This window comes from Dysidea avara, chromosome 3 (genome assembly GCF_963678975.1).
Source record: "Dysidea avara chromosome 3, odDysAvar1.4, whole genome shotgun sequence".
Lineage (NCBI taxonomy): Eukaryota > Metazoa > Porifera > Demospongiae > Dictyoceratida > Dysideidae > Dysidea > Dysidea avara.
Window position 1 is genome coordinate 11,112,924 of NC_089274.1, and position 18,017 is coordinate 11,130,940.

An 18,017-nucleotide genomic window follows, 5' to 3' on the forward strand; every position below is an offset into this window, starting at 1 on the left:
TTGTTGATGTGAATGTGTGAAGGGTGGAGTGGGGTGCTGGCTCGTGCTTACAAACCTCCGCAGAGAGTAGGGAATCTACCACTTTAGAAACTCCCACCTCCATCATGATGGCCACAGCTGGAGCCGAAGCTGGCAAGGGGAAGGGCACAAACATGCTAAATTGTACAGCTAGAGGTCCGCCTGAGGTGGTTGGAGAAAGCAGCGTCTCACTGTTGATTTTTGGCCATTGCAGATACAACACGATAATTATCCAGGCGTTTAGTACACACGAAGGTACGGTGCTGGGCCACATCGGGCAGCCTGAGCTATAATACTTTGACATTTGCTTTGACTTTGGTTTCACTGAGCAGTGGATGGTAGTATGACTCCAATGATATTGATCAGTTCAAACAAAAACTAGCAATTATTTAATTTGTATGTATGTTGTGACCTGTACAATATACTCTAGTAGAGGTCTCTGCACAGTATTACCAATAATACTATGCATATTTTCAGTGGTATAACTACTGAGTTGGTAGTAAAATTAGGGGAACTATAGGTGTCTTAACTGCAGACTGATGTATAACAGAGGAACGGACTAGAGATATTCTTAGACAGGGGTTCTCTGATCCAGATGGATGTGAAAGCTAAGTCAGAGTGCAAAGCACAGTGAAGCATGCTCTCTCTGGGGACTGGGGGCATGCCCCACAGGGAGTTGTGAAAATTTAGCTCAAAGATCAATTATTCTGGGGGAAAATGATGTTACTTTGTTTATGTGATACAATCATAGGGCACAGCCAGTAGATAAAATTTAATCTTAGTCTAACATCTTAAAGAACTAGTAGTGGAAACGTATGGGTATCAGCTGCACATGATCAAATTTAGTATTTTGAAGCATAGTATAATTTACAGTCTCATGGCTCAAACTACACTAGCTGTCCAAACAGTAGAGAGGGTAAGTGTGAGTGGAGAGGGCAAGTAGACTCACCAGTGTGTGGGGTGCACGTGCACTCAGCATGTATAAAATTCTCCAGCTAGGGGGCTCTGGTGGCATACTCCCCTGGAAATTTTTGGAAAATGGCTATCACAAGATTGAATCTAGAAGCTATTTTAACCAAATTTGGGTACAAGATGAATGAGTTCAGTTGGACATAATTTAACTAATTTTAAATAAAAACACAGGATTCAATATAACCTCTGCTCTAGATCTGCGGTGCAGGTTGCTATTTCAATCTTACTTTTAAAATGATGGATCCATCCATCACCTTAATTGTTTTGCAACTAGTCTACAAATACAACTAGTTTTGGCCACAACTAACCCCTTTTAGCACACAATGATCATGACATTAACATAAATGCTGCAGTATCATTTGAGCTTAAAATTGAACTTCAAGGGATTTGATAGTGCAAACTCCAGAAGCTGCTAGATTTAGATAAATGTAGCATGGGATTTGATCAAGTAAGGGAAATGAAAACAAACAGCTCTCAGATGTACAGCCTTGTGAACGTTATAAATGCTAAGAAATTCACTATTATATAAAACTATTGTTTTACTTGCAAGAGAAGCATTTCAACCAAAGAATCAAGTTTCTAGCAGAGCCTGAAAATACTTAAACTATTTGACAGAAAAGATTGTTTTCAGAATAAATTTTCAAGTAATGATGTTTATACAATTTAGCACATACATTAAAGGTATATTACCTAAAGTAATTGATATATGGCAGGATGTTTGGTACAGTGCACAGGTCTGGAAGAATAGGTTTAATTTCAGCTTACACTCTGGTAACTTCTTGAAAATTCTAATGCTGGATGTCCTATTAGAGTAGTTGACTGTTCTATTAGAGTATTTCGATTTTAGCAGCTTCTAACGTAAGACTTACTCCAAAAGTATAATCTTGAACCCTTCTTAGTAATTCTTGGATAAGATTAGCTATTCTCCTTGCTCTTTCCATCTTTTCATTACCCATATGTGTATAAAATGCAACTGCACTTGTACTACAGCTTCTGGAAACTCCCTAGTTTGCTCATAGTAATATTTTGGAGGGGGGTGCTTCACCCCCCAAGCACCCCCCTAAATCCATTGGCCCTTATACCCCTAACATAGCACTATGGCTTGGTGTAATATGAAGGTGATAGGTTGAAAACATGAGGAATTGTGATTAGTCTAACTTGACAATTTGGAAAGGCTGTGAGACCCCTTTTCGCAGACCGGGTCACATTTACTATGAATAATGCTACACCATTACTTAGATATGTATCTGTGCAGATGTATAAATATAAGAGACTTCTGGGATTTGGGTGAAAGTGCTGATTTCAGTAAATTTATACTTCTGTCATTTAGGATGCAACATCTGACACTTCAACTCTAGCATTTGAGACAGTAAGACGACACTGGGGACAAAAAAGGCTTTCTTTACGTAGTTTGTTGAACATGATAAGCCTGCACACGGGTGGTGTAACCAACACTATCACAAAAAATAGCTTCTTGTCCAATCTTTTCTTCTGTAGTTTCAATAAATATGATCTGTAGGCAAAAGACCTACCTAACTTAGCCCATCTAGGCCTTCATCTGCCTAGCTATATATGTAAGCAAGTTAATTTATTATTCCCACACTATCATTAAGCATTGAGATGATGGTGAGAACTTGCATTTTGACCAAATTTTGTGAGACATTGCAATGTAGGTGCATGGGGGATCTGAAACATAAAATCACCAAAACGCACCATTCTTCCTTTATTGTGGCAGGAAAATTGTTAGAAATATGACCTCTGAAGCTAACTTTGAGAGCAATTTCGGCAGTTAAATACTATAATATACTCGACTATTGTCATAGAGTGACTGTACTGCTCTATTAGAGTGACTGCCTGAGGGTTTATATCCTATCTTCTGGAAATGACCTCAGAAACCTTGCTATACTTTAATTCATAACCGACTTTAGAGATTGCCATTTTTAACTACAACAAATATGTATGACCATAACACAGTCTGCATGCCTAATGATGAAAAATCTGTGTAATAATTATTATAAATTTAGACACGAAATTGCAATACTGCATGCAGTGCTAGTTATTTTACTGTATATAGCTGTAGCTAACTGTCTACATATTAAATGCTTCATATGGCCATCTGTTTGCCTCAGTATTAAGTGCAAATTCATGTCTAAGTTCATAATATTATTACACAGATATTTCATCATTAGACATGCAGGCTTGTCTGTGTACGTATAAAGCTATATGGTCATGCATGTTGGTTGTAGTTAAAAAATGGCATGCTCTAAAGTTGTATGGTTATGATTAAAGTATAGCAAGGTTGTAAGAATGTGGAGATGGTCACAAGTACCATAATGATTCTTACACTACTGAATGATGTGGGTGCATAGCAGAGCTAAATATAGCACTAGCAAAGCTACAATGTGTTGACCACAGATGCAAACTATAGTATACCTGTGACTTTTAGTGACAAACTCACTATAAACATGTATCAGTATAATGATAAGGATCTAAAACTAGTTCTAAATGGCTGCAGCTGAGGGCACACTACTGGCGCAGTATATCATTCTAGATCTCATGTGTTGCCTATATAGCTAGTCTATATGTGTACCCTGCTGTACATCTCGTCTATTAACATGCTGTGAAGCATGCTATTACTCAGTGACATTTATTGCAAGCAAGTACAAAAGAAACACTATAAACTATGAAAAAGGTATAGGCACACAATGGCAAAAAATGGTGCATGGCATGAAAAGCTGCTAAACACAATGAAAAAGAAAGTCATACCTGTCCTATACATACAGAACTTTATCGCCCTAGTGCACTCGATCAGTATAGCTAGTTAGTTTCAGTGTGAACCAGTGACAAAGTCAAACATGAAACTGTATTATATAAATACTGGTACACATACGTATGACTAGTGTTATGGGTGCAGCTATATAGCTACCTACACTCCTGTTCTATATCCTACCTATTATCTTTAGCAGTATAGCAAGGTAATAACTACACAGTGAAACATAAGAGAGGTAATATTAACTCAACACACAGCACACATCACTAATGATCGCTATGTTGAGTATAGCAGCATTGTAGATCTCACTAATGATCACTGATTTGAACCGCTATGCCTCCCTAAGGAGGTATAGCCATTGTGCAGATGCTTTCATTTATAGATAACCACACAGAAAGTGATTTTATATTTTGTGCAAGATGGAGCAGTATTACTAGCACTAAAACATGAGAAAAAGGTACCACAAAAAAAATTAGCCACCCCTTTCAAGCACTTCTTTTTTTTCTTATTTTTCAGAACCTTTGATACACACTTTTTTTCTGTTGTGAAGCTTTTTTGCTAAACAACATTTAAAAAAATTGAACTTAACATGGATTAGGACCGTCACCCTTACAGGACATCATGATTATGAAACACAATTTGACTAGCCAACTGCACATACCAACAGACAGCTGCAAATCTATTTAACACCGACCTTGAACATTTAATCAGTTAACAACTTCTACGTAATAGTTTGTAAAAGTTTTGTCTCAACACTCCTGTTTTTGTGGCACTGTACATATAGCAATTTATAATTCCAAACTTGGAGTTGCCGGATGATGAATATGAAATTTAATGTCATGTCAATGTGTGTATACTTTAGTTGCTGAGTTAACTGTGTTAAAAGGAAAGAATGCAGACAGCACTATTCAGCTTTATTAGTATTGTAATGGCTTAGTTTTTTGACATCAGAATTTAAACACTAGTTATCATGATTTAAATTGTAGGAGGACTGAGGTATTAGATTCTTCTCTACTGCTTCCTGTTGATAAAGCAAATGATAGTGAGCAAAATATGGTTTTACTAAGATATTACAGGCATAGTTTCTCATTCTCCAATGTGCAATATAGCAATGCAGGGCAGGTTTTATTTTATTTTTCTATATAGCTCACATGATTCTAATTGCAACTGTGTTAACCTGCTCTAGCTAATAGCAAAACAAGGTTGCTTTCAGCCACCAGTGATTCGAAAATGCTGATGCAGTAAGGAAAATGACAATGTGAGTTGGGGATGAGAAACTAATAATTTAAGTTTATGTGGTCTTAACTACTGTTACACATATACACATGAAGTTACTGACATTGAAGATGTTTCGGTTAAAGACAACAGCCCTGGAACAATTCAGATTTAAGCTACAGTCAACTGGCAGTATATATCTGGTTGTGAAACCCAACTATGCAGAAGCCACATAATACAAATACTTGGATAACACTGATACACTGAACCATAAACTGAATACTGGAAACTTGTTGTACATAATGAAAATTAGTTCACACATTTTTCATGAGTAATGAACATTCAATGAAACTGTTTTCACATGCAGTTTTTAAAAGCATTTCATCAAAGTAAACATAATGAAACGCATTTTACATTACCGGGTAGTAAAGTTGTAGGTAATTATAATTGTAATGAAGAATGAAAAAATGCATGTAAATTTTCTGCTAATTATGCTGTTAAAACTATCCATCTAGATTACGCTATAATATACATGCACGTTCATGATAATAAACCAAGGGAATGGATTAATTTTGTGCAGCCGTAGATGATTGTCGATCACTGCCTATCACTGTCCAACAACAGTGCAGAGGTAAGGAGACAGAAAATAACAAAATTTAATTTGTATGTTCATGCCTGTATACACAAGGATTAGCATAAAACACATACTCCGTATTACAAATTGCATAAATCTAAAACATAACTACAGTCACCATGATCATCCAATTGTGAGTTCACTACTGACTATAAAATTTCTACCTCATGTTTATGCCTGTACTAACAAGGAATACCCTAAAATTACCTCGTACTACAAATAACATAAAATTAAACATCACTACAGTCACGAATCAATTGCCAGTTCACCAGCGACTATTAACACAACAGTTACAAAAGTCAGAGGGATACCAACAAAGATGCTAGGTACTATTGCTATGATTGCTCCAATCATCAGTGCCTTTGGGTCTTCACCTCTACTGGCTGAACGCATTGCCTGTAAAGTGAACGTACAAAGGTGTAAATACATATATGCATACATAACTTTAAGTGACTTGCAATGTTACATACAAGGGAATTCATTAACCATAAAAAAACTTTCATAACCAGCAGAGACACAAGACCTTGTACAATATCTGGAGTTGTACCCTGAACCATAGTCTATACATATGTATAATTGAAACCCAATTTTAAATTATAACTTTCAAAAGCTTGCACAATATACATAGCTCAGCAGCCTTTATCAGAACTATCCAACAGCTTGGTATTAATTGGAGTTATAACACTCTGATGTTCCACTCTGAAGCATATTAACCATCACTAACATTAGCTGTTGCGTAGTACTTTTCCTGCTCAGAAATTAGAAAGGCTAAAGTGTGATTCAAGCTCTATATTATTCATTTCGTATAGTTTGTATGATGTTTATACCACAGACAAAATCAGAAACTTCACAGATAGCTTAGCAACTATTAGGCCCTAACAAATTAATCTCATGTTTCACAGATGCAGTGTTTTCCAAAATAGAAAATAAATCATGTGATCTCTTAAAGAGTGTTAAAATGGCTGTAGACCTATAGACTCATGAATACTGTGCAAGCAGTCATAGGTATAGCAATAGAGAGAAAGGAATATAGTTTCCTTGCTTCATTTTCAGATAAGGCTTTAATAGACAATATGCACACTTTATTACTCGAATGAAAAAGTATGACAGGTGAGATGGCCTGTCCTTAGCTCGAGTGGTGAGTTATTGCTCGAGCTGCATTTGCTTCCCATACTTTTGTATGGGACTTCCGCTTTTAAGTTACTGTCGAGTTTTGAGCCGTTTACGCTTAATTGATCATTTTTCGTTCGAGTAATAAAGTGTGCATATCGTCTATTGAAAAGATCAAGATACTCCAATAGAGCATTCATATATACTCTAATAAAGCAGTCAGCTAGGTGTAGCTCAAATTAATTCCATACCTGCTGGGTCAACGAGGGTAAATAATCCATGAAACATATGATTAATTTAGCATGGCCTTATTTGCATATGCAATCAAATATCAACCAACATCTTATCGGCCAACACAATATCTACAATTGGCTCCATATTTAGGCTTGGTATCCGGTAAACTATATAGAAGTTTGTTATATTATTTCCCCTCATGCTATATACTTACCTTTATTGTTTCTGCCATTATACAGTAATTGTCCCAGAACTGTTCTATTGTTGATTAGACAACACAAGGTTGGTTGTTAAATTGTTTGTTGTATTTTGAATGTGTACAGTGTAGTTTGTTATAACACATGCCATTCCCTGCAGGTCCCTCATGTACCCCATGCTTAACAAGAAGGGCAGGGGCCAGTGGCATAGCCACACCCAGTTCCAGTTCACCACAGAATAATTGCAAAACTGTGAGGAAACAATGGACAAACCAGCAAATCCAAGGCATGATTGATGATGTTTTAAGTGATTACCTTAAGCCTACTGCAGCTGCTACAAAGCATGGTGCACCTTGTTCTACTCTAAAGGATAGGTTGAGTGGATGAGTTGTGCATGGGACTAAGCCAGGACCAAAGCTGTATTTAACTGCAACAGAGGAAGAGGAGCCATTTGATTGGTGCTGCAAACAATGGCTATGGTAAAACTCGTTATGAAGTTCTAACTATTATTGAGATGCATGTGGAACAAAAGGAGGATGTGTCTCCATGGGCTGTCAGGTAACTGATGGGTGGTGGCAGAAGTTTTTGAAAAGAAATCTCTCATGGAGCTTGCGATCAGGTGATTGCACTGCAGGTATCAGTATGGACACAATAAATGAACAGAACATGGCTAATTATTTTGACCAGGTTTTTGATAAAGGTGATTTTGGAATCACCCAGAAGCCATTTACAACTTGGACAAAATTGGTGTACCCCTAGACCTCACCCAACAAAATAGTAGCACAAAAAGGGCAAAGGAAGGTCCATTGTCAGACCTCAGAAACAGCAAATAACAGTGATAGGCAGTGGAAGAGCCACTGGACAGTGTTTGCCTCCTTTTATAAATTTTTGCTGCACAGAATCGAACCACTTGTGGTGTAGGAATGAACACGTTATGCTTACAGTGATAAGGGATGGATTGATCATGAGCTATTTTTCTTCTTGAAAACACTTTCTAGAGCATGCAGTTACTTGTCGCTAATTGTAGATGGTCACAGCACTCAGGTGTCTCTAAAGTTTGCAAATGACCACAGAACCTTAGTGATTCAAAGAAACAAAAACATTGTGAAATCACTCTGCAGGTTGGTTTGTAAAATTTACAGTGTTATTTGTAAGGCAGTCACTCAGTTTGGATATTTCCTTTTTCAGCTTGAATGTCTTGATATAAACCTGTTCAAGCCCTTGAAGATTACTGGAGACATGAGTGTCACAAGTTTTACAGCAAGAATCCTGGGACCATCATTATCATCATTGTTCAACTATCCCTCTAGGGACCTGCAGGGAGGTAACAAATTATCTTGTGGCACAGGGATCAGAAACTTGAAAACTATGTTGAATGGAGAAAACAGTCCCAGTCCAGGTGGTGACTTAATCCACAGACAGCAAGCAAGCTGAATTTCAATTGAATATTTAGTGATGCATGACGCTTAATGTCATTATACCAGCAAACGTTATTTCTGACTAAACCAAGAGATTATTATTTTTAATTTTCACATGATTTCCTGCTTAAGTGCTCTTGCTACTTCTAGCAGTGAAGGAAATAGGAATGTGACAACTCAAGGTATGTTCAGCACCATTATAATGGCCATCAATTCTAACTTGTTATGTTAGATGGCCAAAGTAATGCTCATTCAAGCAGCCAAGGAATTGCAAACACTTTATGCCTGTACTTTCAAGTGTAGGTTAGAGACTTATAACGAGGATCTTCGTGGATTTTAAAAACCAAGCGAAGCGAGGTTTTTAAAATCCATGAAGATCCGAGGACATGGTCTCTAACTGACTTAGATAACGGGGCTGGTTTTATATGGGCACTTAGGTGGAGTCATTGTGGGTTTAGATAATTTGTCGTTTCGAAATTGTCATTGTATTATAGTCAATGAAATTTGACTTCAAAGTGTGAACACACATGGTTGCTTTATGAGAAATGAAGAAGAGTGAGCTTATTCCTTACAGTCCCAAACGCCCTCCTGGATGGAAATGTCCCAAAAAGTTCAAATTAGGATTAGAATTGCCACGGGAGTCCAGCGATAGTGAAGATAACAGCAATGATGAATTGTTTCGTCTGGCATCGCAACGATACGAAGAACAAGCTCGCAGAACCTTGATGGAGGAGGAAGCTAATAAATGTGATGAAGATGAATTGTTACTTATGGCGTCACAACAATACGAAGAACAGGCAGGTAAAAACCAGATGGAAAAGAAGGCTAAAGAAAGTGTGTTAATGACTATCCGGCTATGGCTACTAATAGTCGGTTTGGAAGCCCCAAATCTACTGCCCAAGTTGAAGAAACAAGAAAATCTGGCATCCCAGTGAAGACGCGAGGGCAAAATGATTGGGAATCATTATTGCGGCGTGATTGGTCTGTGCATCGAAAGAGCTTGCCACCAGTTGAGGGGGAAGAAGAGCAACACGTCCTTGAAGAAGATTTCACAACAATGACAGTACCTGCCATGAATTTTTGGTTCTCTAAATTTGTCTTGAAGGTAAGAAAAAAGGATGAAAAACCTTATGCTCCAGATATAATTTATCAAATTTGTTGTGGGTTGCTAAAAGAAGCCAACCGAGCTGAATTTAATATTTTAAGTAATCCTGAGTTTATACAATTCCGGGGAACATTAGATGCTTGTATGAAAGAGTTAAGGGGCACTGGGAAATATCAACCCAGAAAAGCAGAAGTTATCAGCCAAAGCCATGAAAATTTGTTTTGGGAGAAAACCTTCTGGGAGATTCAAATCCTCAGCAACTTATCACCACGATTGTGTTTTACTGTGGCCTTTTGTTTTCATTAAGAAGTGGAGCAGAACACAGACAACTTAGATTTAGGCCTTCTCAAATTGAGCTGTTTGAACCTCCCAATGAAAGGGCATACTTAAAGTACACCGAAGATGTGTCTAAGTCTAACCAGGGAGGCCTTGTATCTAGAAAGAAAGAGCCAAAAGTAGTGGTGCATTATCAAAATGTTGATACTCCTGAAAGGTGCTTAATAAGGTTGTATAAATTTTACATGTCTGTGTGCCCTAAGAATCGACCTGATGATGCGTTTTATTTGAAGCCACTTGTTTGCCCAAAAGGAGACCGCTGATTTAGTACTGTTCCTATTGGACAAAACATGTTGCAGAAGATGGTCCCAAATTTATTCAAATCTACTGGTATTGATGGTTATTATACTAACCATTCTTTAAAGGCTACCGCTGCAACTCATTTGTTTGAGGCAGGGGTTGATGAACAGCTTATTATGCAAAGAACTGGACATTCCAGCACAGCTGTTAGGCCTTATAAACGGATTGGCGAAAAGCTGCAGCCACTCACCTCAGATGTTCTTAATAATACTGTTTCTGGTACTAATAACGTGCTAGATGATGTTGATCGATACAATCCAGAAAACGAAAAATGATGGTGGCTCCAAGGGAGAAGAAAACAAAATGCCAAACATGACCGTCACTGGAGTTTTGAATTTTAATAACTATAAGTGATAATGTAAATGAATATGTGTACACATTAGATACTTCTCTTGTACAGTTTTATCCTATTCACTGCACTTGTAACTTCATCCTTTTTTACTGCACTTGTAACCTCATCCTTTTTCATTACACTTGTTTTTTTTTTACTGCATTTGTAACTTTCCTTTACTGAACACTGTAACCTGCATCATTTTGACATAGCATAAAACCCACAATCACTTCCCTTTAAGCATAATTCAAACCCACAATCGAGTTCCTTTTGGCATGCTTATAAAAGTAATGGAATGGTTGCAATGCTGGGTGACTAGTGCACCCACTGTGGGCTATCAGCCTGCATGTGCTTGGAAGAGCATAGCAAATCAATGGTCGAAAGTGAGACTTGCAATGCTTGAGGTCTTTCTGTTAGCAGGTCTCTAACCATTTTAAAGACCTGCTAGCAGGTCTCTTAGTGGATTTTAAAGACCTCATTATCTTCCAAATATCAAAGGGAATTATGCATACTGTTATCTAATCAATGATTTTAATGCTTCAGTTGAACAACCCTCACAAGGGAGTGCTGCATCAAGCAGCCAGTAAATGATAGTGTGATGGCTCAAGGTAAGTGTAGCATTAGAGCTGTGTGATACCACTTTAAGTTTGCATATCATGATACCTTACTTAGGGTATCACAATATACTTTAGGTATCAATAATATATACTCATGATATGATATATGAGATAAGCAAGCTGATGTGCACATAAAAATTTGGCCTATTCACAATTTAATACATGAAGAAGCAAACTTTGTATCATATTAATAGGATCCTATGTAAAAAGTTTGACTCAAACCAATTGAAAGTGTGTACTCAGGTCATGAGGGACCATAATGGTCATTTATATTTACGACATTTTAATTATACCAGAGTCTGCAGTGCTAGCAGCACAGCACTTGGAGGTGTTAACTCACATTCTTCAATGCCTGGGCTTCATTATCAATACCGAGAAATCAGTCATGACCTTGAATCAGGAATTAGAATTCTTGGGCATGGTGGTGAACACCAACACTCTGCTGGTTTCTCTCTCAGCAGACAAAGTTAAGCAGATCTGGACAGAGGCAGTCAGATTATCCAACATGACTACTTTGTCAGCCTGCCTCCTGTCTCATTTTCTGGGGAAGCTCAGTGCAGCAACCCAAGCTATCCCCCCAGCCCCACTGTGCTACCGCTGCTTACAGAGAGACCTACAGGCAGCCTTAGCAGACAACAATCAGAACTATGAGGTCCCCCTGATTCTCTTACAAGCTTCTCTGGAAGAGTTGTCCTGGTGGGGAGACAGCTATCCATATGGAATTGTTTAAAACAGAAACCAGAGCCTGTGACCATCAGCTTTGATGCCTCACAGCTGAGCTTGGGAGTGGCCTGTGCAGAGACACACACAGGGGGTGCCTGGTCTGTACAGGAACAAGCTATGCACATCAACTCCCTGTCAGCCACACTTGTAGTGAAGACCTTTCTGAAGGATACCTCAGGGATCTCGGTACTCTTTCAACTGGACAATGCCACAGCAGTGGCACACATCAACAACATGGGAGGCGCAGTGTTGTGTCAGTTGACAGGAGCTATGGATGTGGGCTCTAGACAGGGACATTGTGCTTGCTCTGTCAGCCCTGTCAGCCCTGTCAGCCTAACACATTCCAGAACCGTAGCAGACACAGAATCCTGGACAGTCCAGGACAGGTCAGACTGGATGCTCTGCCCACACATATTTTGAAGCCTTCGGGCTACTGGAAGTGGACCAATTTGCCCCCAGACTGATGTACCAGATACTTCGCTTCTTCAGCTGGAGACCAGACCGTCTGGCAGAGGCAGTAGATTTATTCCAGCAGGATGGGGCTAGTTTGCCAACCCATCATGGTACTTAGTTGGCAGGGCATTGAGCCAAGTATGCTGACAGCAAGCTCAGGTTGGTGCTAATAGTGCCAGTGTGGCAGGACCCAGACCTGGTACCCAGTACTTCTGGAGATGTTGCTGGACCTTTCCAGCCCAGTCCCCAGTCAAGACAAGGAAAGAATTCTTTTTTCCTTCCTTCCTGCAACTCTCAGAGCTATGTCCAGTAGAGACCCTCAAACAGCACAAGGTTGCAACCTTTACACTTAGACCCCACAATGTTAGCAAAAAGTTGTCGTGGTCAACCCTCACAAACCAGTATCCCCAGCAACCATAGCCCGGAGGTTGTGGAAAGTGCTTAGGCTTGCGACCATCGATGTGAGTGTTTTCTCAGGCCACTCAGTCTGAGGCACCTCAACTTCAGCTGCTGCAGGTGATGGTGCAGTATCACCTCAAATGATATCCTTAAGGCAGCTGACCAGAGCCCAGACTCTGTTCAGGAGGTTGTACTACCGTCTGATAAACGATCCAAGTTACCCAACCTTTGGAAGATCGGTACTAGCCTCCACTGAAACAAAGAGGAAGACTGATTGTAGTCCTGACTAGATGTTGGGTGACCTACAGTTTGAATCCTGGGGTTGGAGAGACTTTTTTCCTTACTTTGGCCCCTTTTCTGTTACACTTTAGTCATTTAAGTCCGAGTCCTTGACATTAGGTTAAGTAATCCTAAGGTTGCAGCACATGTTGCTGTCAGACCTTCAGTGGTGGTCACTGTAATATGCAACAATAAAAAATAATAAAATAGAGGTTGTGTGGACTGGAACTCAACTTCACAAGGAGTAGCTTGGAAGCTATGAACACCATTGATATGCGAGACTGAGCCTTCTGAAATATAATTCCCAAATGGCTCAGATCATGTATTGATTGCATGCTATTTAAAGAAGATGAAGTCGAGCATATCAATGGTCCCACCCACCCATCTCCAGTATGGGCTCACTTTCAGAAGGTCGAAGTGTAACCATGTGGTTGGATATTAATAGGGAAGTTTCTGTGCATGCACAAGCTGTTTCCGTTGTGCATTATGCAGAACTGAACTACCAACAAGCTCTAGATATTTGGAATTAGGCCAGACACCATTGATATGCTTGGCTTCACCCTTTTCATAATTATGGTTCCAAATAATATAGCATGTAATCATTGTATGATCGGAAATTATCTGCTGGGAGACACCTGTCATGCTCAATATTATACTCAGAATAAAAAAAATAATAATGTTTCCCAAACTCAAAATAATGTGTGATTATTTTATTAGGATATTTATCCATGAATCACAATTTTAATTACTGCTTATTCTTTGTGACTGTAATGTTCTTTTAGAGTATCTCAATCTTTTAAGGGTGCAAAAATTATGTTCCCTTAACAAAAATTGTATCCAATATGCCAACATTGTATGCTCATTGCTTTATTACCTCTCAAATTGTGGGTAAAATTGGTGCACTAATGATTTGTACTTAAGAAACAGTTGGTAAGCAAGGTTCACTGCTTGTAATCACCCTGTGTATCAATAACTATCTATAATACGCATACATTGTTATGCAATACATATACATTGTTATGCAATACATATACATTGTTATGCAATACATATACATTGTTATGCAATACATATACATTGTTATGCAATACATATACATTACCAATGATACACTTACATATCCAGTGAGACAACATGATGTGATTGCCAGTGGCCAACATGTTAGAAATGTAAGACAGGACCACACAAAGAGGATACCAAGACATACTTTCACATTAGTAGAGTAATATGATTCTCTGACTATGTTCTGCTGCTGTACATCACCTGTGGTTGGCTATAAATAAACAGCACACAAAGTTTAAACTAGATCACTATCAAGGCAGTGGTGATTTAAGCTCTAACAGCCAGTGGTCATACCATAGGCATTACAAATATTTTTAGATGGAGGAGGGGGGGCGTTCCAGGTGGTTGTAAAGCATGAAGCATAATTTCTATAGGGGAGCCTGGGGGCATGCCCCCATAGCCTCAATTCTGAGAGCAATTTTACACATTGACTGATTTATTAGAATAACTGACTGTTCTATTAGTATAGTGGCACAACCAAAAAATTGTGCACTTTTTCATAAAGCCTTGAAACTTTCCACATAAATAGTAGTCCTCAATACATGTATTTTCAGGTATAGTGCCATCGCTGATTTGACCTTTGGTGACCTTTACTGCCATTTTTGTACAAAAAATTGACCATTTTTGTCTTTAACTCCCTGAGGCAGTAATTAACTTGTTAAAACATGGTACCAAACAAAAGATCTTGCTGATAGAGACAACTTGGTTTTTATTTGAAGTCAATAGGTCATTATTTCATTCTTAAGTTATGAGTATTTTTATTAGCTGCAAAATTTGATAAATTTATGCACAATTGTCTGCCCACAGGTAATTCACACCTCGAGGTAAGGTAAATTAATCAAATTTTGTAGCTAGTAAAAATGATCATAACTTTGTAATGAAATCACCTATTGACTTCAAATAAAAACCAAGTTGTTTCTATCAGCAAGATCTTTATTTTGGTACCACGTTTTAACATGCTAATTACTGCCTCAGGGAGTTAAATACAAAAATGATCAATGTTCTGTACAAAAATTGCCGTAAAAGTCGCCAAGGGTCAACTCAGCAATGGCACTATATCTAAAATAATATGTCATGAAGAGTACTATTTATGTGGAAAGTTTCATGGTTTTATGAAAAAGTGCACAATATTGCCAATTTTGGGGGCTACGCCGCTATACTATATAAGGTATTTTGATCTTTTTATAAACTAAAAGCAGAAAATCATTTGCAGCCCCCCTAGCTCCCCAGGTTGCTTTGTCTATGGGCAGCATTGTAATACATATATCCTAGTGCCCATATATAAAGATACAAAGGTTACTTTAAATAGTAATGATATATATATCATTCTCTTCATATCTAAAGTTTCCTTACAAGGAATAGTTTCATTTAACAATAACGTAGACTAAACAAAAAATCTTATGACTGTACCTGGTTTGTTACTACCAATTGTGACTGACTACCACCACTCTGAGGATACTGGGAAGGGCCTTGAGGGTAAACACCATGAGCTGCAGTTTGGTAATGAGATGGTGGTTTATCCAAAACAGTTCCAGGATTGGTTGAAACATCTTTGAAATTAATGACATCACGCAACATGGCTGCATTGTAAAATACAATAGTTCACCTCGAGCTAACATAGGTTATACAATTACCCCACTTTGTTCATCATCGTCATCATTTGCTTCATTGGCAGAAAGCAGCGTAGTAGACTCTAAAATCTCAGTCATCCTAATATTATAGATATACAGTATATGGTACACAAACCCATTCAATTGTGACAATGAATACATTTCATGTTGAGTTGTTAAATACAGTATTTTATCAATTAAAAGTTTATTGATCTATAGCAATTTATAATGAAAGTTTTCTTTCAGGATGGAAGGTCAGGACAGTTTCTGTTCTATACATCACATTGAACACATTGTCATAACATAATGTGAATGTGAAATGATGTAACACCTTGTTTGCCATGACACTGTACTGTCATGCCCGATGATTGAACTTGTATAGACAATGTTCAATAGTTGATGCGGATGGCAAGCGTACCATCAGATGAGATAAAATACTATACAATATAACTCCTCAGCACATGCGACTACAGAGACCAAAGGCATGGCAAGGATGAATACCTACATGTAAATAAAACACATTTATAACTGAGAGTTATCCTTTGAGATGTGGTGATGGCAATTGGTGTTGCCTTATTGGTACTATTTTGCAGTGTAAGAAACTTTGATTTGTAACATTCTTTATAGCAGTGATACTGTAGTGGCCAAGACAGCCAATTTGCAGTATAGTAGTGACATGAAAAGCCCAAGCAATCAAGTTCAGCAACCAACTGTTGGTATTCGGAGTTTCCCACTTCGCATTGACACACAGCAGTAAGGTCAGCATGATTGAGAATTGAATGAGCAGGTGAGCTCCAGCAGTAAGACAGTTTTGAGTTCTTTATTGCAAATAATAATGTCAGGTCAGCATGGGCATACTATTATAGGTGGGTGGAATTGTGGCAGGAGGTGAATGTGAGGCTACAGTATCAGCTGGTGGGATGGAGTATTTTGGATGATTGGCTCATGTGGTTAGGTCAGGCAAAGCAGATTGCTAGTTTATTATCAGCCACTTCCTCAATTTTGATGAAGCAACCAGGACAGAAGCAACCAGCTAGCAACCACCAGAACCATTCATTTTTAGGTTTCATTGCACTTTTTAGAAATGCAAAATAAAGGCTCCATGAGAAATTTCCAGAAAGCAGCACAGAAAGTGGTTTTGGAAAAATGACAATGATGACATTCAATGCGGGTGCCCAAACGTGATGCAGGTGGAGGATGGGAAACTACAGTCTCATTTGGAGTGGCTTAATAGCTTGTGGACTGTGAAGCCAGTATTACGTGGCTATGGTGGTCAGTGCAGGTTGCTATTTCAACCTGACATTTACAACCTGTTGACAACTAGCCTAAGGTAACTGAAAAATTTAGGAGTCCACTCAGCAAGGGGGTGGCACTCCAATATATCCTGTACTGTGATCTTCGTCCTCGGTCAAAATGAAAGTCAAAAGTCAAGCAAGAAATTTGCAGTAGGTCAAAAGACAAGCTTCGTTTGTAAAGTGTATACCACAATTGATACTTTTAGAGTTACAACATAACCGTAATTTTACAAAAATATGTAAGAATTTGGTCAAGAGTCAAGCACGGGTTTTAGCGTAAGTCAAGGGTCAAGGCTTATATTTCGATTTTGACCACTTTGACCGAGGACGAAGATCGGAGTACAGGGTATATTGGAGTGCCACCCCATTGACTCAGCTCATGCTGATTTTTAGTGCAGCCATTTAAACAACATATGTACAAAAATATACCACACAAATTAGCCTTTTAGCCACAACTATCCCCTTTAGCCTCTGTTTTCAGGTTTTTTCAATATTAAATTAGAGGTTGTGTATCAGGATCTAAATGCAATGGCCGTGCCACACGTACTGGACTCACCTCTCAATGATTCACCGTCACAGTGATTCCTCCCTGCAAGATCACTCAGTACAAAGCCGTTTCAATTGCTAAACACAACTGGGTGAAGAGTACTCGGTTGACAACATAATTATGTTTTTAGCTCGGTTTTTAGGATGGGACTGTGCGAGGGACTAGTCTCGTGCCCAGCCGGGCTCGCGCTATTTGCGCATTAGCGCGAGCCCGGCTGGGCACGAGACTAGCGAGGGACTGTGTAGTCTCGTGCCCAGAAAATGCTGTTGAGGTGTGTAAATATGTTGTATGATATAATGTTTAGATAACACACACTGTGTACATGTACCATGCAAAGATGTGCACATATGTATGTATGCAATTCATGACCATGCACACACGCACACACACGT

At 38.6% G+C, this 18,017-nt stretch overlaps 1 protein-coding gene across 1 annotated transcript; it reads right to left on the reverse strand.

The window, feature by feature from the left end:
- Positions 1–5,630: 5,630 nt before the first annotated feature.
- Positions 5,631–17,801, reverse strand: LOC136249337 (uncharacterized). The gene is made up of 5 exons (XM_066041292.1): positions 17,635–17,801; positions 15,813–15,883; positions 15,584–15,753; positions 14,229–14,384; positions 5,631–6,005 (listed from the first exon to the last, which is right to left on the reverse strand). The coding sequence occupies exons 2-5, from the start codon at positions 15,880–15,882 to the stop codon at positions 5,856–5,858; spliced, it is 546 nt and encodes a 181-aa protein (XP_065897364.1). The 5' UTR covers position 15,883; positions 17,635–17,801; the 3' UTR covers positions 5,631–5,855.
- Positions 17,802–18,017: the final 216 nt, after the last annotated feature.